The sequence below is a fragment of the Hyposmocoma kahamanoa genome, unplaced genomic scaffold (genome assembly GCF_003589595.1).
Source record: "Hyposmocoma kahamanoa isolate Upper Pololo Valley unplaced genomic scaffold, ASM358959v1 63, whole genome shotgun sequence".
Taxonomy (NCBI): Eukaryota; Metazoa; Arthropoda; class Insecta; order Lepidoptera; family Cosmopterigidae; genus Hyposmocoma; species Hyposmocoma kahamanoa.
Genome location: NW_020653851.1, coordinates 7,491,175 through 7,516,822, shown reverse-complemented (window position 1 = coordinate 7,516,822; position 25,648 = coordinate 7,491,175). Strand labels below are relative to the sequence as shown.

The 25,648-nt window shown below is 36.8% G+C and overlaps 1 protein-coding gene across 3 annotated transcripts in view; it reads left to right on the top strand.

Annotated features, from left to right (window-relative positions):
- The window catches only part of LOC113230360 (lachesin-like), a 117,004-nt gene that overhangs the window by 51,051 nt on the left and 40,305 nt on the right, over positions 1–25,648 (top strand). For 2 of the 3 annotated variants that reach the window (XM_026464259.1, XM_026464261.1), the window contains exon 2: positions 25,357–25,460. In XM_026464259.1, coding sequence (XP_026320044.1) covers positions 25,357–25,460 — 104 coding nt within the window. The remainder of the gene's footprint in view (positions 1–25,356; positions 25,461–25,648) is intronic. The other variant, XM_026464260.1, reaches the window with a different exon arrangement.

The window sequence follows — 25,648 nt, the reverse complement described above, 5'->3', positions numbered from 1 at the left end:
CCGAACGATTACCATGCCGGACTGCCACGCAGAGGTCCCAGGTTCGATTCCCGGGCCGAGAGAAATAGCTGTATGGCCTACAATTATTTCTCTTGTGAGTTTGGGTGTAATTTGTGGTTGTCTATGTGTGTGTCCATGGCACCCGCGACACAGGGTTTCCCTAGTGCGGGGCTATGTTGAGTGTGTGCGTTATTTATTTATTTATTTAGTAAAATAATGTTAAGTAAGGTGCCAAAATCTAAGTATTAACATTGTTAAACTATGGAAAATAATTGCATAAATATATTTCACAGTGCCCCTGTCACTACAAATATACAGGAATCCGCTTTGAAACAGAAATATTTCCGAAGTGCTACGAATTATATTTCATTCAATTTGCATGAATTTTAGCCCAATGCAGAGAGCTCCCGCTTTGCATATTTTTATTGCTATTAGTTCCTGCGGTTAAGTTTCGTCCACGTTTTATGAATATCGACAGCTTTAAACATCCATGCGTCCCGTAACATTTTCCTTAAAATTATTTTAACGTTATTTCGATGATATATATTTGGATTTTACAATGAATACGTAAACACACAAAAGGTTTTTGTTTTCAGAATAAAATGTCAGTGAGTAATATCATTGTCTTTTGTACTGTTCGTTATCGCACTGTGATTTGAATTTTATTATTCATCGCGTTAAACAATCAACGCGTATGTATTTCACGCGTCTAAGCGCGCCGGCGTGCGTTCCGGTTGGGCGATTTTCATTTTATACGTTAATAAATAAAGGGTGAGGGTAAAGCGCCATTGAAGGTTGTTTGGGAAATTGCGGAAAATTGCCCGCGGAAAAATTACGTAGAGTAGCGGCCGGCGGCGGCCACATGGCGCGCGACGATACGCCCTACATAACTGATGACTTTCCGATGGGCATTCATTCGCGGACACTGCCTGTTCGCTTCCCGCCGCCGCCGCCGCCGCTCGGCCGCTCATAGCCACCACGATAAATTCATGGCATTGCTTTTGTGTGCTCATCTGTAAAACAATTACCCACAATACGTCCATAACCCGCGTAGGGTTCCAGACGTGTTTATTCGTCTTTGTACAAATTTTCTCGCCAGATTAATACCTGAGTAGATATTTTACGAATCTACTATTTTTATAAAAATAGTTTGTATCACATGTATCAGTGTCATTTATTTTTAAAGCCATTTTTCGATATGACAGAGCACGTAGTAAGAAACCAAGATGAATATCAATGAGAAACATACAAGAAAGTAGATGAAACTATTTTAATCTAAACTAGAAGAAATATTTCACTGTGTTGCGGAGTCGCGAGGTGCATAAAATATTTATCAAAGAGTCCCGGCTGCGTCGCGGTCTCAAGGGAGGCGGCGGCGGCATGTCGGCGCGCGCGTCGCAAGGAAGTGGCTACCCTTCACTCCGAGTGCTTAGCACCTTCTGAATACTCGCATCACACGTGATAAACTCCTTGTGCCATCATGTATGCAGTATGTTTGTCTTGTACCTCACTCTGACTCCACAGTACAAATACTAGAAGCAATTACTGGTGTCTGTATATAGGTGTATATAAAAAAATCAGATAGTGCTGTACAATTTTTTTATGCAATATTGTGATATTCGCGTACTGAATTTAAGCTTGACAATTCCCCTAATGGACCGACAGTACATGAAATTTATGCCCACGTACCTGAGGGCGTTAACGAAATTGAATTGGTCAATATTCGTATGAGTATTTATCAAATTATGAGAGCTGCCTGCCCAATCTGTGTGGGCGCGCGATTTTGTTTCGTTTTCAAAGGATGGCAGGTACTGTGCAGCGGAGCGAGTAAATGCCTCTTGGTTTTGCTTTGCATGCCGCATTTTGCCTGACTGATTAACGCACGCTCAGCTGATCGCAGTTCAAATAAGAGACAATTTTAATAAATGCACTCATTTGTATCATTCAACCTGGAAAATTGAGCAATCAAAATAATTTGTAAACTGCAATCAGCAAACAAATGAATAAGTTGTCGAGTTGCACGGTTCAAACTACAGCACTGGAGTTTTTAATTTGACAACTTTAACTATATCTACTGGGTATAATTTAATATCAGGAAGAAGAAGTTTATAAGAGCGAGTATCGGGACGACAGTGGAAGTTATTGTGAAATTTCTACGTTCGCAGTTTGCCGCCGAGTTCGCCTTATGTACATCTGCCCTTCGATTGAGACCTTGAGCTACGAACTCAATAGTCGGTTATATTTCCTTCAAGTAAAAATAATTAAAATATATAATTTTCAATAAATATTTTTCTTTATGTACCGATCATAACAGAAATATGCCTAAAAACATAAGTAATTATTCAACTCCAGTTAATGATGGGTATACGTTGATAAATTATTTTATATAACATTAAATAAAGAAAAAGTGTACTAAACATGTCATGTTAAGACAGAAAAGAAAAGAAAAATATTTGATCTTTTACACGTAATAAAATCTAAACTAATTAAGGGTAGACAATTTCTTTGAGTGCCACGGCCCTGGACCATCGAGCTCAGGAAGATGTTAACGTTTCCTATTTTTGCCAAAAGAAACAATTTCAACATTGCCCAGGTTGACTCGTGATAGGATGTTAACTGAAACTGAAGATTATCAGTCAAAACAAATGGCAAGTCATAACATGCCAACGTTGCTCTACTTTCTGGAGACTTGGTGTAATTGGCTTCATCATCAGCTAGCAATAAACAGGCCCCTTTTATCAAAAAGATTGGATCGTTAGCAAATAAATATTGACTCGCAACAGATTACATCACTCAGACTTACGAGTATCAAAATTTTTATTTGTTTTACAATGTTATATTTAGACTTCTCATGTAAAAACATAATAAAAGATAATATTTACAACATACTTCTAGCTAGCAGTTACTTCAAATTGTGTTACTCGCTCGTAAATGCGGCTTCAGAATATGGTAAAAATGCAAGAGAAAGCCAACAATATTATCTTCGCTAACTCGAATCATGCATTGCCATTGGTTCAATATAGACTTCTTCAATTAGCTATAAGGACACTAATACTTGATTATTTATATATGAATGTATGCTCAAATTGTGTATATTATTCAGCGAATATTTAACATTCGAATGAGAAATTTTATTATATTATATCTCAGTATTCCCTTCACAGTACTATACTTTAGTGTATGGTTATGTATTTTCTTTGTACGATACCAAGTGGCGGGACTAACAAGTCGTGCGCCTGGTGGTAAGCGACACGCCTATCCATAACAGTTGTAGTGCCATTCAGAGCTTTAAATCGCAAAGATCTTATGGGCACTGCCACTGCGCCCGTTGACAAGTCCCATGCGCTTGTAATTTCATCAGCACCCTTACCTTTCTAAACCGGAACGCCGTAATGCTCACATTACTGGTTGGCGGCAGAAATAGGTAAGTTGGCAGTACTTCCCTGGACGAACTCTTTCACAGGGAGCTCTACTGCTACTGTACTAAGTGTACTATGCACTAATTCCCTTCACATAAATTTTGCTTAATCACAAGGTGCCGTCTCTAACGCCCTTGTCGTAGCTCCTAGTTTCCTGTGTAGCGGACTTGCTCCGTCACCAACGATCAACTGGCAACTTTTTAATTAGTTTAACGACAACAATCGAACACTGTCTTGTTACAGCATCGATCCCGTGCTAATAGAATCCCGGGAAAGCTTGTTAGTTAGCGGAAACTTGCCAATAGAAAATCTATATTTAGATATAAAGTCATTCTTGTGTCTCTCCTTCTGTCTTGTCAAAATGTTTGAAAGGTCACTACGACTACGACTAATATATACTCAATAATTTCAAACAAATCTAACTTTTGATTTCAAGAACATTATTATTGTCATTTCTATATAAAATACTGTTTATTACTTTACTCCTTTACAACACTATTCAGTATAGGAACATGAAAAATATTATTAAAATATTTGCTTTTCTCTCTACCTTCGCCATAAACTATGCAATTTGTAATGCTATAGTCTCACTGTTAATCCGGGTTTAAAAAGCCTAGTAAATTTTGTAAACCTGCTGAAAGGGGATTACAAAACGAGAGGGTCTCGTTGAAAGCTGTTTGAGTCCGAATAAAGAAAGGTATTCGGGATATATTGCGTTAAATCGTTTTTGGTTTTTGTATAACATTATTTATAATTTTTCTTGTGGTTTATTAAGACTATGATTGAGTGAATAATCGTAATGGATTTATGTATTACAATACTGACAATTCAACGAGAATATTTGAATAATAATAAGCCCTTTGACAAAACAAACGAGCACTTTAAAGTTTTCTTTTCATTTCTTATAAAAAAAAGCTTTTTGATATGCTTAATAATAATCGGAAACATTTTCTATTTGAAAAGTTTAATTTTATTTAAAAAAGTATTCGATTGGAATGAAAAGATTTATTAACATTAATAATTAATTAATAAAATAAAATAAAAAATTCAAATAAATAATTACCGTTGTATGATTAGATGTTGTGGTGTTTATTTTTTATTTTATAAAAAACCAACCTCAAAAGTTTTTAGAGCTACACCCATTTCCTAAGTTTTATTGAAATCGGTTGACGAAAAGTGGGTGAAATCCAATAAACCGGATTCATCCCCTAATTTACCACCCTTAGAGGTGGAATATTTTCTTCAAATTTGAATAGGACATTACACACCCTTTTTAACAAAAAAAGAATCATCGAAATCGGTTTATAAATGTCACACAAAAACTTTAGTCGAAACAAGAACCTCCTTTTTAAAGTCGGTTTAAATTTAAGTAATTTTAATTTGTTGATATTGCTGTTTAATTAAAAAAAAAGTGTTTTTCGTGACAAATTTTATATCGTACTATGACAGACAAGACAACAATCGGTGGTAATCATTGACTTACAATTATATGGACGTCGGGTCCGCGCTAAAAAGTGACCGCACTTGTAAGGCGCTAAAATCGTATACAGAGCGCCAAACTCCGCTTTAGTCTTCATTTGTTCGACTGACAGCGCAATACTGCGATGACATTACAATTTAAATTTCGAATAGGTTGACTTGGGACATTTTTTTCGTGGTTTTTGTATTAGACCCGTCGTTCATTTATTTGTAAGTCAATGGTGGTAATGTAATATAGTGACTCTTCTTGAAGAAAGCTTTACTCAGTGTTACGAGTCGGAACGGCAGCATGACAGCAGCTTTCACAAGGTTTGGTGTCAGTTGTTCTAATGTTCCGAGGACCTGGACACGATTTCAAGAGACCAGCTAATTTAAAAGGAGCTTGGTCTCCTCGGGAAGAAAGTGGTAGACTGAGCCCAGATACCACTGATATATTGTAAGTTAAGCTTTACAAAGTTGACCTACACAAATATAAAAAATAATCTCGAAGACTTCCAGAAGTAGAAATACACAGCCGAAAACCATTTAGGGGGCTAATACTATAAAGGCACCATTTTGCAATGTTGATGTTTGCCAAAAGTTGTGACATGGATCCTTCTATGTAGTGAAGCAGAGTTTTACTTTCTGATGAAGCCACAATCTCTTTGTTTAGTGTAGACCGACGTCGCAGAGTGATGAGAAGACCGGGAGAGTGTTATACATAAGCATGTTTCGAAGAGGGAGTCTCTTATATTTTAGGGAGTCTGTTATATTTTGGGCAGACATAACTTCCGAAGATCGAACGGAGTTAGTTTTAAAATGGCTCTGTCAATTCACAACGATATATCTGGGAAATCCTAATTCCTCATGCATAACGTGCGTTAGTAGCAGTAGAGCTCTTTGGGAAAGAGTTCGTCGAGTGAAGTACTGCCACCTTACCTATTTCCTATACCTTATATATTTCTGCTATCAATCAGAATACGTTTCAGATTTCAATTCACATGAACCCAATGTTAATTCTATTAAATAATTTGTAACGTTCTAAAAAGTCCTACGAGCAATTTAGTTTTTGCGGAAACAGTTTTTACGTTATAAGATAAAGACGGTTGTTTTCGTTTCACCGTAACAGTTAAATAAATTAGATAAGACGGCGTACATAAGACTAACCCAGCCACTTACCTAACTTTCTGGTGTCAACAATTTTATGTGTATATTGAGTTCACCCATCTCGCTAATGTGATCTTTGATTACTGATCTGTTTGTACATTATAAAGCGTATAATCATAAACAGACCATTAGCTTACATGAGATCAAATAGCAACGGCAAATAGAGTGTACCAATCTTTGGAAGCGGAACAATTTTAAGAGGTACGTAGTTATTTATATTTATTCATGAAACAAACCAGTTTACCATTTTTTTTAACAGTGGAAAAATTACTTTTTTCCGACCGAACCGACACACGTTTACTTACCCGCTTTAGCTGTGTTCGTTACCGCGGTCTCCTCAAGGATAACTGAAAGGCATACATATATATGGAAGTCCTCGTCAAATCGAGTCATATAAGCCCAAACACAAGGTAGCTGCTATATACTATTTAGGAGTTCCTCGCTTCTGTCTGCCATTTCCAACATCAGATACGCTCTAGATCACCATAACATTTTATTTTAATTGGAATTACGTCTATATGCCAAGTTTTTTTAATCGATTAACGGAAAGTGTGGTGAAATTGAAATAAACTAGATGCATCCCCTAATTTGCCTAATTGAGAACCTCCTTATGTTTGGAATTCGTTTAAAAATGATTCCAATTAAGATTCATCATACAAGCTGTCATTGTGACGTTTTTATGGAGGATCCCAATTTTTTCATAAATTTCAAAATATTTCTAAGCTAAACTTGTGCTTTATCATAAAGAAACTGACCGCTGCAGTTTGTAAGGATAATATGTCAATTTTTTTCTTAATTCGACCACTATTATTCATGTTTGAGACTTCATCTATTGAAAGCGTAAAACGTACGTCTAATGAAGTATATAGTGCCATTTATCGATAGATTTAGGATAATCCGCTACTGAGCATTGCCATCTTTACCGATGCATAATCTGCTATTTATTGTACAAAGCTTTAATTACAATGATTACTAAAAATATTCAGCCGAAGTAAGAAAGGGGGATGACATGTAACGCAGAAGGTTAACCCTCCATAACCGGGTTACTCCTTTGCGTCCATTTACATAAAACATGAAATCAAAGTAGCATTTTCTTTTTTAACACTTCTTCGTGGAAATTCTTACAAAGCTACCACAGGGAGGGACGGGCACACAATATTGTCTGCCTCGGGTTTTAAACTCGGACGCTTCATTTAATCAGGACCTTTTTCCTTCACTGTTTATTTGCCTAAAGTATCCGCAGACTCCTTCAATTTCTTTTCAATTTTGTGTAAGCTACGTTCTTATTTGGATTTTATTTCCAACCAGTTTACAAAATTTGTTTGCATGTTTACTTTTATGATCCATTTGTAATTTTAAATTTTGCCGATTTTTACGAAATGATTTTCTTAGAGTAAAATTTTATTGTATAATCTCAGGATTGTTGGAAAAAGTCTGTAAAAAATTTTAATATCTATTCCGATTAGATTCAGTGTCAGGAAGGAACGCAGATAGCGTGGTGGAGTTGGAAGGAAATATTAGACGAATCGGGCTTCGAATACAAATATGGGGAGATACGGAAAATCGGATTTGCTAGCAGTCGCAGACGTGTCGTATTATCGTACTTTTTGTGTAGTATGCTATATTTTAATAACTACTCATAAGTTGATACTGCTAGTGTCGAACTTGAATAAAAATTTTTGGTCAACGCTCAATTACAATATCTAAATGTAACTAACACACACTCAGCTATTATGTATTTTTTTTCTGTGACAGTAGGAGTACTGGCCTACGAAGTACAGTGAGCGTGCGGTGTGGAACGTAGAACAAGTGGCCACGATGTTGAATTCTTCCTCTCTAATTAAATCTCGACGACGACAGCGGTTCCCACCGACAGCCTCTTAATTATTGCTCTGGCGCTTAACATCTGTCTTAACGTCACTTTTCGTTTAATTCCAATTTTTTTCGTAACGTCTGTTAAACGCAAAATTTTGGTGTAGTAAGTTTTTTGCTAATTGATTTAATTTGTGTTGATGGAGAACAATTAGAGTTTTTATTTTTTTTTGAGTACTTTTATTTATTCCTAATGAAAAATCAATTGCTTTTGTTGACTGTTGTAAATGTTTATATATTGTAATATCATACTATTTCTTTTTAATCTAGAAATCGGATTGTCATGATCAAAGGGAATAAAGCTTTTATTAGGTTAGTTAACTAGGAAAATTTCCAGAAGTTTTTAATTTCCTTACTGGTATACAAATTGGTTTCTGAAGCTACAAAAGAAGCACACGCCAGTGCCTCCGGCGGTCCGAGGGCCGAATACAAATTAACCAGACTTGGCTCTCGGGAACTAGTTTATGTGTGCAAACGTCTGGTTTCAGATAGTTCTGGCAACTTACGAAAAGTTACTAAGATTGTTTACTTTTAGTTTTGCTATTTGTATAGCGGTTTCTACACAAATTCTTTACACGTAATATGTACTCACACTACGTAACTGTGGTAACTAACTTTTCTCACAACTAAATATTCATATGTAGACAATGGCATACACGGTATTCAGAAGTCTGGTAGCATAGTAAAAAAGAAATTAATAAACTTTCTGATTTATAGAACCGAATTGTACTACTTATCCAATTTAAAATTTAAATTGTACAAAGAAATGTTGTAGTTCTAATTAGTACTTACTTGAACTGAGCAGGTCACGGAGCGGGTGGTAGCTTCGAACGCCTTCTTAATTATTTATGCGCTGCAGGCTGAATAACGAACACACTCTCCTATTCGCCAAAAAGAGGAAGATAGAAAGGAAAACCACAAACATAATTTAAAAGTTAATTTGGCAGAGTCAACAGATTTTGAATTATCGGTGAAATTTTATTAGAAATGGGAAAGTTATAAATCAATACTTGCGAGCCAATCGGTAAGTCCGGCTCCCTGGGTTTTCTTGCTGATTTGTAAAGTCAAATTAGTTCCGTGCATCTTTTAGAATACGCAGGCAGATCGCCGGCGTTCTCGAGTCGTACAAAGGGTCTGCGTTCTACGAACGGAAAGTTTTAATATCTCTCCGATTGGATTCAGCCACAAGGACGAAGGTACGACCGAGGGATTCGAGGGAAATATTTCAGCAGTGAACACGAATACGAATATCGGCTGATAAGGAAATCGGCTAAGACGCATTGGATCTCGTTGGTTTCCGACGTTTATCTTGTTCATCGGTCTGTAACTCAAGTCACTTGAATTTGAGGTTTGTCTTATCAAGTTTTTTACTTAGTACCTGCCTTCGGTTTGAAGAGTAAACATTTGTATGGTTTATTTTGCAACTTCAATTAAAATGAATAGCACATCCTCAGATATACAGTTTTCTTCTCATAGCAGAAGATATGCAATTATTATTCCAGTACTCCTGTACGTTAATACAATATCAATGTATACTCTCGTCATTCCAAGGTTTAATATTACATATACAAGAGATTATTTTTCGGCTGTCCGACCGCGTCTGTAGGGCAGGAGGGTGCGCCGAAATGGGGAACTCTAAATCCATATTCGATCAACAGGATCTGCACTGAGCCATACTGACAAGCTGCCGATCTGTTTTGCATTTATATAAACACCTCTTACCTTTAATATACACGTCTTCGAAGGACGATTTTGATACGATGCTTCCCACATTTGACAGTCAAGGTTTCAAGCGTTCAATATTGTTGGAAATAGGATAGGATTTTATGTTCAGTTTTATAATTATACCGCATTTGAAGTTCAGCCATATTTACTGTTATTGAAGCATTGTCTTATATGTGCCATTTTTGCACGTTAAAACCACTTTCGTTAGGTATTGGTATCGCCCTTTGAGGGAGCGAGGGGTGCCGTGGACCTTCATCAAGCGGTTGACTGCTATTAGGGCGTGCATTGTTCCACAGCGCATTCCACTCTCCATACAACACATACTTCACTCTGTGATTTCACAAATTAGCACCCAAGTCGAGAAAGGGGGAGGGAAATTTTACATTTTGTGTAACAAAGTCGCTTTGCAACAAAATAATAAGAATTTTTTAACTCCTTGCATAAAAATGGGAATTGTTGAAATTTTATTTATTTAAACAAGACGAGTAAGTGCATCTAGACTTCCATGTATTTGTTATTTTTTGTTAGTCCGCAATTAAAACGTTGAAACCTAGGTCCTTTTCGTTCCATATCAAAGAACAAAAGGGTCTTTGTAGAAAATGCGTAATTAGAAAATCCCTCGTGTATACTGAATTTCCCAATGTTTTCGCGCGGCGTGCGAGTACGTGCCGTAAAAATAATTCGACGCTTTTCGGGGATCGTTTGTAAAACGTCACGCGTAAAACATATTATAAAGCCAATAAAACGTGTTTACAAGGGTGAGCAGAGCTCGCCGTCCTCGGGGCGTTCCGTTCCCGCGCGATATCTGTAAACATTTTAGCGCTGCAATAAATTTAACATTATCCAACTCGCGAGACATTCTGTTTTCTTCCATTCCGGGATCAGTTGGTTAACGGTTGTAATCTCGGCTGACTTGGATTTTCCGCTTTCTGGAAGCAGGAATTATACAATTATGTGGCTTTTGCATGTTTCTTCCGTTTAGCTTTATTTATGAGAATGCTTGACATTTTTTATTTCTTGTTTTTGACAACGGTCTCTACGTCCTGTGTATTGCAATTTTTTTCAGGTTATTGCAGTTTGGGCTCACTACACGCATATATTATGCTTATTTCAACTTTCTTAACAACAATCTATGCTCCTTTTTCTATTGAAAAGAAAGACCATTGAACAAAAGTGGCATTTCACCGCCTCGTGTGCAACGAGCTCAAATTAGCTGAAGATAAAAGTTCCTGTTTTTCCAGATTGACAGGGGATCGAGGAGTGGCCACACTTGCCCGACGTCGATAGCCCATCGTTTCTCATCACCGTTCATTATTTCTCCCAAGCGGGTATTTGTCAGGTTGCCAGTCGTTTGTGGTTGGTATTAGCTGAATTAGGGTTGCCAATAATAATATGAATCATTTCAATATCAAATAGAATTCTATGTCAGAAAATAAGGATAAAGCCCCTATGAAGTAACTTTTACCGACTAAATATTTTCATAATTTATTTCAAAGGAACAGTAAGCGGTAGTGCGTCTCGATCACGTATGTATCGAACCCCGGCAGCGGGCGCGTGACTTACCTACTTACCCTTGCTTATTTTTGTATGCGGGCAGAGAAACTTGTGCAAACAGTACGTTTTTGTTTTTTATTCGAAATATTTCTGGTGTCAATAATTTAACCATCCTCTTTGCCGGAAAAATTACAGTCAGATATATATCCGTAGTCGTATTTAAAAAAAAAAATGGATTATTTTTTTATTACTAAATGTTGGGACCTTGAAACACACTGTGCTAGAACGGAATATAATTTATTATTGACTTTTATAACACTACTGGATCGCATACAGCCGTAAATTATTTAAAAAATTTAAATTGTAAAACTTATGTAACGTTAGAAATTGCGCCAATAGCAAATATCTAAGAAAAAGGGTTATTACAATCTTAATGTGTAAAATAGACTTGCGGTTGTGGCAGGTTTCAATAGTGCGAGAATATTTGGATATTGTTAACAGATTTCTACAGTCTATTGTGTTTTTGGCCTGTTATATTACAAGGCAAACCAAGTACCATTTGAGGCATCGAGGCGAACTAATGCATGACGACGGCTAATATACAATACATTAATCAGGGAGCGGCTGGGATGCTATGCCTTTTCGCCGAGCTGATCCACTTTTGTACGGATGCGAGATTAAAGGGGAAAGTAACAAAATGAGAAATGGAACGATTTCAGGACGCATTGTTGGCCGCCAGTCGTTGTCGGATTTATGACAAAGAACAACCGGATGATTCAATCAGTCCGGTTCTTTAGTTTGTTATATTCATGTTACAGCCGCTCGTCTATGCTTTTTTATTGTAAGGTACGTATATTTTTTGTTCCTTGCTTTTATGGGAAAAACTTTTTATATTACTGTATTTTACGAATAATTGAAGATATACATAAAGAAAATTTTATTTTTATTAATATGAGGTGCCTTGTCGTAAGCTCGCAATTTGCAGAATACTCGTTAACAACCTTGTCAAGATTTCTAGCATCGGTAAGCCAGAACATCCAAAAGTTTGAGTGCTGCCGCGCGACGATTGTAGAAAAGGGCAAAGTTTTACCAAATAGGTATTCAGTACAGGGGAGCAATTTACAATTTAAATATTCTTAATGTCTCCAAGTTGTCGCAGCGCGGGCGACACCGGGGTGGGATGCGGGATGCGACTGAGGCGACGGGGGCGCAAGAGCACCAGCTTCCACTACATCAATCACTCGTGGACGCTGCGCCCGAACATTTCTAATTATTCGCCTTGCTTTACACTGAAAAGCTTACTATTAACACGTTCACGCTAGGTGATTTCATTACAGTGCTGACATGCATTTTAAAGGAATCGAATTGTTTAAGAACATTTGTAAATAATTAATGTTCAATATCATTGTGCCAAGTCTCTGATAATAGGAGCAACAAACGTTTTTCCGATTTCAATGAAATGTATCTTACATCATAAATAAGTCTATTGTATGTAAGGTTGTCACAGCTGAATCCTCGTGCAAACAATGTGCATATTGTTATTTCGTTATGTTTGTACGCAACTGTCGCTTCTCGAGTGCTCTCCCGCCGAGTGTCCTCGTAAGGCGACGGTCGCTGTCTAATCACTTCAAGTGAGCGCCCTTCATTTGCCCACTTCCAGTGACAGATTGCTAATCGATTGTTAAGTGGACTGTAATTGGGAACTTGTAATGGGATCAAACAAATCACCAGAGATTGCTCTTTGCTTTTCTTGTTAAGGAAGTTACTGCGATTGATTTGCATAACTACAAATGTAGCTAATTGCTACGCTGTAGCAACGTAGCACACTGCTGCGTAGACGATTTAGTAAGTGTAGAACTGTTGAACAAGCATTAATCCTGCGTCCATACAAATATTTTTACGACGAACAGCGCTATGAATGGTAGATATTCGTAGATACATATTGATTTGAAAAGTGGACGTGGCATTCAGAGATCTACATAATTATACAATTCCTATACACTATTATCAAAACAGTAATTTCAATTACGAATCCTACAAAATTATCACTCATTACGCAAGTATAATGGTTAAATGATATTCCGATAATAGTCCGAATTACGTAATTAATAGGTAAATATGCCTGACTTTGTCAATTAATCAAATGGTAATTATTTTAATACAACATGAGATTGGTAAATTATGACACATTTCACACAGTTGGCGACGCAGAATGGAATAAATTGTTTATTTTTCCATTTGGTATCCCTGCATGAATATTGTACAGGGTAACAAAGTATAACAAACAAATTTCTCGTAACATTTTCCTATATGAAAGGGTATGAGTCGGCAACACGTCTGGGACACAATGGACGTGTTTACAGGAAGCCGGTGCGAACGCCTTAGCTGGACTCGCAAACATACTAACAGCCCCCCATACTTCTATATAGAAAGTCGACTGCAACATTAGTCACGTTTACATCGCCTGTTCGCTGCAAAGCTTTACATTATACCGGTTAAGTAGTAATGTAATGTACATCGAACGATATCGTTTGAAATTTACAATCTACAAAAAATTAGTAAAGGTATGAATAACCCAGTGTTCATGGGCGGTAAATTTGCCAGCACACTGAAGTTGTGCTAAGTTTAGATCAAATCCCCTAATAGACGTAAGGTTGTAACTTGGCAGATATGGGATTACGCTATTAGCTTAATTTGTTTGTTTGAACGGTAAAGTTAGGGCTGGGCTGATATCAGACAACGTATTTTTATTATAATAGTCTCTTTTAGGATTGTTTACTTTACGTTGCAAACTCGTTGTTTGTTTATTGATTCGTAACTACCACTTAAGTTGTTTGCAATTGTAAGTTTTATAAAAGATACCATTAAATATTAAATGAGGTGTATGTGTCCGATACATTAGGCCTTAAAAGCAAAATATTTTATTCACAAAGTAAAGATTTCACTATGTAAGCCTTCGCTAGTCACAAAGATTATGTTCTGTATTTACATATAGATATTTATGTAGTATATCAAAATCAAACAACAGTGTCGGACGAATGTAATTGTGGATGCCCTTTTAAAGGCTAGACTTCGCGATATTCCTGGAACGAAGCGCAAAATTATAATAACTCAGAAAATTTCTCTAATTTGAAAAAAAGTCTATTTATCGATGAAGATCAAGTTTCAAAATCAGAGTTTACGATCTTGGCTAAAAAAATAATAACGAAATAAACATGGAATGAATATCATGATGTTTTACTATCACCTACGGCTCGAACCTGCGTCTATGCCAAATTGTAGCTATTAGCGGTGTCCTTAGTTTCAGATTGAAGGTATTTTTCTTTGTGTTCATTCTTTGTTTCAATAATTTTAATTAAACGTGGTTTCTCAAAAAAAGAAAAACAAAAGAGGAAAACAAAATTATTTCGACATAATGTCGCCTGGCTGACCAATAATACATAATAATCTCAGTACTGAGTACTAAAAAAACCGACCTCAAAAGCCGTTCATCCCCTAGTTTACCACCCTTAGAGGTGGAATATTTTCTTCAAACTTAAATGGGTTCACTTCTGAGGTATCCTCTTTCTAACTAAAAAAGAATCATCAAAATCGGTTCACAGAGTTAATAAACATACATACAAAAAAAAAACATCCAGCTGAAATGAGAACCTCGTCCTTTTTTGAAGTCGGTTAAAAATATGAAGTAACCGTTTACCCAAACATTAACCAAAAGTACGTATGTTTGTACTCGTATAAAGATATTTTAACAGTCACTGCTTAAGCATAAGACACAAATATTGATACCCAAAATATTGTTATCAGTATTCACAGCAGCTTGAGTAGGCGTTATGAATACCTATGACATGTGGGCGGTATTATCTGGCGGCTGGTAATGTATTCAAATATGTATCTAGCCCATCTGCACATGTAGCCATGTGGTTGTTTTGTTATTTTACTTCACACGCGTGACGCCGTACCATGAGCTTTATTTTTTCGCAACACAAAATAATAACATTGTCCTCTTAGCATACTATATATCAGTTTCTTTCTTTCGATTAATACAATGATATTCTGACTTAAATGTATATTGACATACTGACAGACAAATTTTTAAACTTCGCAGTTTACGTAGAAAGCCATTACATAGAATTATTTTATACTAATGCATCTCAAGTGATGCATTTTTTTCTGAATTGAGTATGTAATAGTCATTAAAATTTTTCGATATCTCCATTGCAATTAAGTGTATAATATAATGTATATTTTTACTGGTGGTAGGTTTCTTATCATGTGCAGAGCTCGCACGAGCAGATAGTACCAACCTGTCTCATATTGTCGTAAGAAGGTTAACGACAGTCAGCGCGATCACAACGACATATGAGCGATCACAAAGACGTATGATCTTATGTCCCTCAACCGGCAACGCACTTGCTATATGAATTGTACTACGTTAGTATAGTATAATGAATGTGTATAGGCGGCGGTGACCACATTCGAACAAGTGAACTGTCCATCTGTTTGCCAGGTAAAATTAAATTAAAAAGTAAGCAATAAATAAATAAATTTTGCATTGACGCAAGTTCAGTGGAATAAAATTGGTGTGCATCGGAGACACCCCTGTCGACACTCGGTGTTCGAACGGATATTGATTACTTGTCTGTAAGGAATACAAATGTATCAGGAGACCGTGTTCTAACGATTCTCTGAGACCTATTCTTTGTGCTGATATATAACATAAACTTTCATAGCTTTGTATTGCAGCTTGGTATGTCATCTGTGACTGTGCAGCGCAGTATTAAATTTTAAAAATTAATTGTATGTTTAAACACAACTGTATAGTAGCAATCTCTATTTCATGGTTCTGACTAGTTATATCTTAATTAATTCATTTTAGCAATGACAAAACAGGACGAACGGACAACAAAAATGGAATGCAGTTAAAAGGTCTTTAAAAGAAGTCCTACGTGCAAACTTGCTTATGGATTTACCTAAAGCAACGATAAGTTATCTTCACATTTCTTGTAGGAAATGGTATATAACGCAGATTATAATGTGAGGAGTATTATCCAAAAAATATATATTCAACTTAATATATGCATAAAAGTATTCATTTTCTAAGAATGTGCGCGCTAGTGTGTTGTTTTAGCTAATTTTCTCATATATTTCCCTTAAGAACAGATAGCTTTCCGCGAATGAGGAACAAAACAATTTATATCCTTTTTATGATGGGAGAAAACGTCCGGCTAACAGCGAGAGCAATGAGAGCCGCCGGCAGCTAACTAACAGGTGCACGTTAGCAAAGAAAATGAAATAACGTAAAAAGAAGAAGCCAGGGGGCCGCAGTGGGCGCAGGGGGAGCTACCGCCGGGTTCTTTCGTGGAAAAGTCAGTTTCCTTTAGTGGAAACAGATAACGATCCACTACCGACGACAGAATACGTAACTGCACTCACTAGGCATATATCTACATACTAACAACTCGGTTTTAAAGGTACATAACACAACCGACTTGCTTTGGAGGAAAAAAAACGCTCAGTCAGTGTTATCGCTAGATGATATTCCAATCCATTCATTTTGTCATGGCGCTGGATGAGTGGTGCTTTTCTTTTCATTGAGTCCTTTCATGTCGGTCGACTTTTCTTTCTAACTCGTTAAAAATTAATGAAGTTACTGACAACGCTGCAGTCACGTGGTTTTTGAAACAATTATGCAATACTTGGATTTTATATCGTTGTAGTACATAAATGTGAAAATCTATCTCAAACGACTAACTTGATCCTTTCAAACGAATCGGTTATGAAAACAGTGTTAGAATTCGCCGAGTGTGTTAAAGAAAATTACTTGTATACACAGTTGGGGTTGGCAGAGCATTGATTCCTTGGAGACGCTACGTCATCCATCCGTGTGCGGCATCGCAATGGCCTCTGATCACCGAAGTTCAGAAGATATTACATACAAAGTAATGAAAATTTGATTATATATAATGAATGTGTGTGCATTTGTGTAATAACTTTGGGGGCCTCACGTAAGGCACATTTATTTTTTAATAGACAGAACTGGTAATATCGTTGCCTGTAGGTATGATCTCTGTTTGTACTGTCCATAACGATATTGAAATATCTATATTACCATTTTATATAATACAGACTTGCGGCTCTATAAAGATTTATCTTTGCCCTCTTAAAGATTTCTTTAAAATAAAATCACTTTTTCTCATGTAGTATCAGCAAAGGAAAAGGAGAGCGTAACGAATCTCTAGAACTTGAATGAACTTTTTTAAGAGTCTGCGGCGTACCTCTGGGGAATGTTTAGATAACTACGATTAGGGTCCAGTGCATATTGAATTTTTTATCAACGAAACGAAAACTACTAAAACTTTTCCATTCAAGTGACGATATGTAGACGTACATAATTTTAGGATTATGCTTGTACAAGTCGCATCTAATCGCTTAACAACGATACTAATTTACATTAAAAAAAATCTTGATTAACTTTGATATCAAATTTGATCTTAGACAGCTTAGACTATATTTAATTATCCCTAATTAATCAAACATTGAATTTCCGAGTAGTACTAATAAGTTCAATAGTATATTATATAGGTCGTCCTTTGAAATACAACATCATAGGCGACAAAAACTGACGGTTCCTTGCTTTCTTTTGTTTCTGCTTAATTCTGCATGACTTTGGGTTATTTGGGATATAATCATAACTCAAGCGCAACGTCATCGCTCAAGTTTTACACATAAAGCATTACTAGAATAAGACTGTTGTATTTGTATTTTCAATATAACTGACACCCCTATGTTTGTGAAAGGTGCGGGGCGGGAGGGGTGGTGCGGGATCGTGACCTGCATCCGCTGCAGCGACGATGTGCCACGTCTATTGGTCATTTGCACACATGTGGGCCGCCGTTTCAATTCACTGAAAGAAAATAGAATGTTTCAAAAATCTAGTCACGCTATTCAAAACTTTATTTTATTGGCCAATTCTAGAGCTCCACGTAGTGAATGTCAATACGGTCATGTACAAAATATACATATATAACATAGGATTATTTTCTCTACTTTCAATTATTATTTTATTAGAAAAGTTCACTAAAAGAGCCACAAGTATTCGGATAGATAACGACAATAATCACTGGTTCATTACTGAAAACCAATTCGGAGGCAACCGAGTGGCACGGAACCGAGTGTTCGTTGCGACAGGAGCGCATAGTGAGCAGCTAATAGGCGGCATTACCATTCGGAGTCGTTGGCAGTCGGCAGGTGAGCGCGACCGCCGACCGCCTTGTGAATATGCAAAGTGAGCACCGTCAAATATTAAACCTTTCACCGTATTGCGCCTAACTGCGCGCTCCCTTACACTCGTTTACCATTGCCAGTAATTTGTGGTGAATCTGTGATAATGGTATTATTTTCAAATAATATACAATGAATCTGATTCTTAGACAAATGTTAGGGAATCTATCGGGTGATATACCCAAAGTACCTCATTCAATTTCGCTCTGTCTGTCTGTGGCATAAAACATATGTTATGGTATTGACAAATTGTAATCAACAATTTTATAGGTATTGTTTGCAAATCATTGTAATCATCATCTACCGACACTAGTGTATTGCATTTTTTTAACATTTCTGACATATTTAAAAGTTCCTGACTCGCGGAAGAAAAGTTAACAGTTAGAACATTCCAAGTGGGCAGGTCGCGCGGTGGCCCACCGACCGCCTTTTGAATATGCAAAGTGAGCTGCGTTAAATTTAAACCTCCGCTTCGCTCCGCGCTGTACCAAAACCAACACTCACTTGCTCATTTGCCCCTCGTTTCCTTTGTAGATATAATTACTTTCGATGTTTCAATATTTAATTTGTGTTTATTTTTATGTACTGAAGTGACTATTACCTTCTATTCTACTTCTCGTTAAATTATAAATGTGTTACAAATTCTCAGCAGTATGTATACTCTTAGTACCTTTTATTTACTACTCCGCTTAATTGAAACCACATAAAATGCGTCGGAAACAAGATATTGTATATTTATTCTTGGGGTAAAATTCGATACTTGCAAGACGCAGTAATTAAGGACCTTCTCCAATAATTTTATTTTATAGTAACTTAGTTGCCACTGTGCAGTTTGCGATAAAATGGTTCGAGCAACTTGGCCTTAATAAAGTGCTTTGGTGCAGCAAGGGAATAGTTAATTATAGTTTCTCCAACATAAAATGGGCAAGTAAATTAATTTTTTATTTGAGTTTTGACGAGTGAGAAGCGTTATAAGCGAAATGTAGATTGAACTTTTATTAGTAACTAATATTGACTGCTGTTTGAAAATATTGCAAATTAAAGTTACGGCTCCGTCGAGGAATCGCTCGATGGCACAGTATATTTTCATAAAATATTCGTGATAAACTGATAAAAGCCCTATGGTGGCATGTCACAGTGAAAATTGCCTGGCGTGGCATCCCCGCGACACGACGCGGCACGCGCATTGTGCCCGAAATGACACGTGAAAGGCGTCGAGAGCGGCGCTCTCTGCCTTTACAAAAGGCTTACAGATGCGCGCACCAGAAGATTTTAATGAGGCAACGACTCTATGTGATTTTATCGCATGTTCCGTAATGAGAAATAACCAAGCGCATCCCCTTCCACTACATCCAACCTACCCTACTAGCATGCCTCTATCAAAAATATGCTATATAGTGGGTTCACGTTAGTAATGCCTACGTCTCTACGCTCATGAGATGTGTATGCAAATTACTTGCTCTGTTTAAAAAGCTCGTATGCTTGCCGTCAAGGATCGCCATACTCTACATAATTCCTACATGTGTGGTAACTTAGGATGAGAGTAATTTATTATAACCACTTATGGCAATGAAAGCCAAACACGTTTAGTTCTAATACAGTTAGTTTATTTTTACTTAAAGAATTGAGTTAATACATTTTATCAAAAGACATGAGAGTATGAAAGAGAATTCATAAAAACTTTGGTCTGGATAGAACTACATTTGATAACAAAATCTTTTTCGGTATGAAGTCGTCAACTAAGATTCGATTTGACAATACAAATAAAAACTAAATTAGGCAGCAAGTAACCAAGTTTGAATTTTAGAATGTTACACAGTGGATATACCGGCCAATTTTCATCAATGCAAATCACGTTGTCGACTCGTCAACCCAATTACCAAGAAGTGAATTTAAATAAAGATAAGTATCGCCCTCGAGGAGACAATGCTAATAGGAGGAGGCGCGATAATAGGCTCCGACTGGGGTTCGGCTCACCGCGGTAGGTGGTTTAATTAGATCTCTCGACTTACGCTCGGGCCACGATTCAGCTCGTCAGCCCGTGAGGTGAGCCAGAGACTGAGAACACTTGTTCAATTAGTGATCAACCTCACAATATTTTATTATGCAAATGGCAACTCGCTGTTTTACGGCCTTCAGTCGTTTGTATTTTTGAGTTCGGGATGCCTTTTAAGAATCATCGTTTTTGCTCCGAAAATATCTAAAAATAAGTAAAATTAGACACATATCGTGTTCTTAGGTTTTCGCGATTGCTAGACATTGGAAATGAAACTATTTTGTGTCTATTTCATTATTACTAGCTCACGAACATATCATCACGTGAACATAGAGGCTATACAGCTACTAGATAATACAATTACAGTGCGTAGACTACAAAGAAGTGAACCTTTTGAGTTAGTGTAGCTTAGTGAATAAAATAAATATTAGTGCCAACGTTTATAAACAATTAACACATGAACAAAGCGCCTTCCTCTTAACTAATATTAAAATATATTTTGTCGGTGGACAATTTGTTTATTTATATAAACTTTTATTTTAGGAAACTATTAAATTAAAATTGCTTGTTAGTGTTGTAAAAAGGCTAGACTGTAATTAATGATAACGTTTTAGTTTGCTTTACAATAAATAAAAAATATATTAATCAGTTACAGTTTTGTTGATATTTGCATTAGGATAAGGCTTCCAGTAGTTAGTTAGCTTAGACACCATTATTACTGGTAAGAGTACAGCTAAGGTATGTATAATTATGAGTATGATGATTTAATTTAGATTTATAATCAATAAAAGACCCATCAACAAACCGACGTTTCGGGCTCTTTACAGGTCATAATAATGGTCACGAGCCATGTAAAGAATAGTGAAAAACGTGACTTTAGGTTCGAAAACAATAGTTTCATTTACAAAACATTTTCTATAAAAAAACAAATCTTATTTTAACTCAGAGTTTTTCTTCATGCTTTACTTTTATTTACAATTTAATTTTCTTTTTACATAATACAAAAAAGTTTAGGTGCGTGACCTAGTTAAGTCTATACATCGCCTTCGCAACAACAAAACAAACGTATTGAAAACGTATGGGTCAGTAACAAGTAACAAATAGTGAGTGGTTTTTCTGACGGAAATCGGTAGTGGATTGGAGGGGTGTTCCAGGCTCTCGAACGTTTGACAGCGGGTGAACAGAGGGGCGGGTCAACATCTGCTTCTGTACTTCCGCCGCCATGTCACTTTGACAGCTAAACATTTTTATAACTTTACCACATTTAAGATAGTAGCGGCCATAGTATGTGCTTTATTGAGAGTTTGTAAAAAGACGAGATGTAACGTAATATAGATGTACATATTATAACTATTCTTAAAGGCTTTGCCACCCCATTGAATACTTTCATATTTTTCATGTTTATAGGGTGAGGGTATTGATATGTCAGAGAAGACGATTACAATGTCAGTATCAAAATTATTATTCATCAGTTAACGCTAATATTATATCGTCCGTACTATATTACCTACAAAACCCTTTCTAATAAAATAGTCTTCTTTATTTGTTTCAACTACACTGATAGAATATCAATCATTGAAGAGAGATCGTGACGTGGATGGCAATAAAACAAAATATGTAGTATTTTTTTACAATCCGTCCACTAAAAGATAATATGTTACTTTATTTCTATTTTCTGTATTCACTCAGGGTTTATGTATCTCGAATAGTCACGTCTCGTCCGCGGAGGGCGAAGCATACAAATAAGTGAAAGTCCGAACACCCAAGCCTAACACCCGCTCGCTTCTTTATCTGGGGCTCTCTTAAAAGAATTTGATCGCACACGAGAATATTACGAGCAACATCTGTGACAAGGGACGTATAAACTTAAATATTTGTCCACTGGACACGCTTTTGTGGGCAAATCTTTGTGGGCAAATCTTTGTGGGGTCAACTCAACTTATCCTGTTTCTACGAGTTATTTAGATATATGTATATTGCTAGTTCTTTATTACTTCGTTGTTGTAAGCTCTTAATTATTTTGTTGTACAGAAGACAACATTTACAAATCAAAGCATATTTTTGGAAATTTCAATTTTACAATCTGTATATTTATTATCTTTAGTCCTTCGTATAAATCTGCGTAAAACGCACAAGCTATACGTACAAACGCAGTCGAAAATGCGATCGTTAAAAACTTTGACTGCAACGGTGCCACGCCTTTGCTAGATTTGGACAGCTTCCAGTGGTCTTTTTATGAAAAGTGGAAAAACACATAACTCCGAACGGAGCAATGGCACCGCCATTGCCATCGAGAAAAACAGTTTACTGTGATGCGCTAATTGATTAGTTCCCGTCCTCTTTTCGATACTTCGCTGTGAAAATACGACGTTAAATGTCCCTGGCGGGAGTAAAAGAACCGTTAAATACGAAAAAAATTTTATTAAATAATTGCAATTTCTTGAAGCATTTTATCCCAATACTTGTTTTTTACAATTATTTGTACAATAAGTGCTGAAATAAATAAATATTGCTGGAAAACAATAGCAAATTCAGACTGCATATAGATGACCACAGTGATATATTATTTGTCATCGGCGTGTCACTGGGTAATATAACGAGGCGTCTGTGTTGCCATAATCAATTTGCCGGCGTGGGCGGCTGTCAATTTGCGGTGGGGCGCTACATCGCCGCGCTCGCGTCACCGTCGTTGCCGCGTGCCTGATGACTTCCCAGTGACCGCTTCTGATTTGCATAAGGGCCAGCTTTAATATGAGATTATTCTCGGGTTAGGCCCGACCGAAGTGGCCCCATTCATTATTAGTTTTGGAATATTTAGTCGACCCAATCCCCGGTCGTAATTATTAGAATTGCCTCTTGTATTCGTCATGATTGTTGACGAATTACAGGAAAATTGTTTAATATATCTTTTAGTTTCATCTGTGAAGTACTTATAAAAACTCTCCTTGCGTTATGTAAAGAAATATAATTGTCGTTTTCCTTACAGTAATCATTTAGCTCCAATTCGATTTCCAGTTAGTTATGTATCTATTTCTATTCATGGTCGCGTAGGTAGAGCTACGAGTCGTAGCATTTCCGTAGTCCTAAGCTGGTCGCCGGCAAATCTTGTATCACATACACATTTGTAGTGACGACACGTTATAGCCACGGTAGATTGAATTCATAACAATGGCACACATGTGTAGTGGAGGCAGGCAGCGTCTTGCCTTCGGTGACAAAGGGATTACCCCTCCAGTCTGCGGTTTCTTAATTAACCCCTAAATGCCGTAGCGAACATAGCACCAGTGTGCAAGATTATTGCCGACGTCACCCTTGTTAATTTTAATGTACGGTATTATTGAAACAAATAGAACATCTCGTCTCGACGGGCTGAGTTCCTTTTGAGTCTGCTTGTTAAACCGTGAATCGATAAGAGTACGCTCGTTTGACATCATAATAAGGAGTACTTAATAGGTGTATCATAGGATTAGTAATCGGAATAAATTTAGTATTTAATGACGTCATCAATAGATCGAATTGTGTACGGATATCTTTGTACTAAAATAGTGTATAGTGAACCAGGAAATGTTGCAAATAAATTAATGATTCTTGTTATTAAAATTGAATTAAAAATATTTTATTCCGAAATATTTCAACTTTATTTATTGAATATATAAGATATTACCACAGTACACCTATTTAACAATTTCGATAACATACAATGTGGAAAACATACGAGGCGTCTGTCATTATGTAGATTTATAAACTAACCTCAAGAGAACCTTGAAAACCGTCACGTTAAATCAATACAATGAAGAAACGCACGTACAGCTAATAGGGCGGTATGAGGCAGGCAATGCGCAATCCACATCAGTCGAGTCAACGCAGCGAGCCGGAAAACGGAGAGTCGTGTTTATGCCTACCGCTAATGCGATCATGGACAAACAACCCGAGCTTTCATCTTCACTCGCCGATCGCACACCGGATCTAAATGAACCACGGCGTATACGCAATCTCTTATTAAAATTTACCTAAGCCTTTTAGTAATTTAAGATCTGCCTTTCATAAGCTACTCACCAAGACATAAGCAATAAATCTGGCTGTTTTTTTATCCACATACCCATTTAATCCATCAAACCTTGAAACTAAAGCCATCATTGCCCCAAATTCTATTATTGAATGAATGAAAATTCTATTATTGAATGAAATAAAATTCATGGTAAAACAAATCTATTGAAAGTCTATTTGCACAAGACCTTGATACGTAAACAACCGTGAGGGCGAACTATCGCCACTGAGCAAGTTTATTCTCCAAACAGCCGTGTATGCACGACATCACCGCTCCGTGAGTCAGCCGGCCAGCTTGTCCCCCTATCTCACCGCAACGCTAAACTCACCACCCTCACACTATTAACTCACTCATTCCTGAACAACAATTCTAAAACACAACAGTATTTTTGTGATAAACTGCATTGTTCAGCAATAAGTGGCGCCATTAAACGATTCGTACCATCTAGTACTCATTCTCGTTCATCGCTTTCACATAAAACTAAAAACGCGAAAAGAAAACAAAGAGCGCCAATTTGGCGAGTCGAAGACAAACGCATTTAAAATGGGCAGAGCAGAGCAGGAGTCATCTATCTCGGAGCTTGATAAACGACGACATTATTCTTTATCACCCACTCAATTTGTTTAAAAGCGTTCTGCTTTGATAATTTGAGAATTACAAATCGTATCCTCTGACACAAAAATGTCCTCATAACTGCAAAGTCTTGGCATCTCCTTGATAACGCTTAGGAGGCGATCGTTCCAATTTATCTAAATTTATATCTTTAGGAGCCCGGTTCCGACTGGCTAGCACAAATAACGTAGTTTAACAGAAAAATATGAATGAAGGGATTTATCGGCGCGAAATTACTATCCACATAATCTCTAACAATAACAGAAGAACTTTGATTGTTTCAGTAGTGGAAGAGCCAGAGTTCACCGATGTGATACAGAACGTGACCGTACCAGCTGGTCGAAGTGTTCGACTTGCTTGCTCCGTCAAAAACTTAGGCTCATATAAGGTAGGTATTTTCCTGTTATAAAGTATTAGTCCTAAATTAACAACTTTCCTATTTAGATAAAAACAGCAATACATTCCACTTAAGAAAACAAAACATTTTATCTTCAATAAGAAGGCAAGAAATCACGATTGCTCGGCGCACCACTTACGAGGCAGACACATAGTACAGTGGGGTTGCGACAATATGCG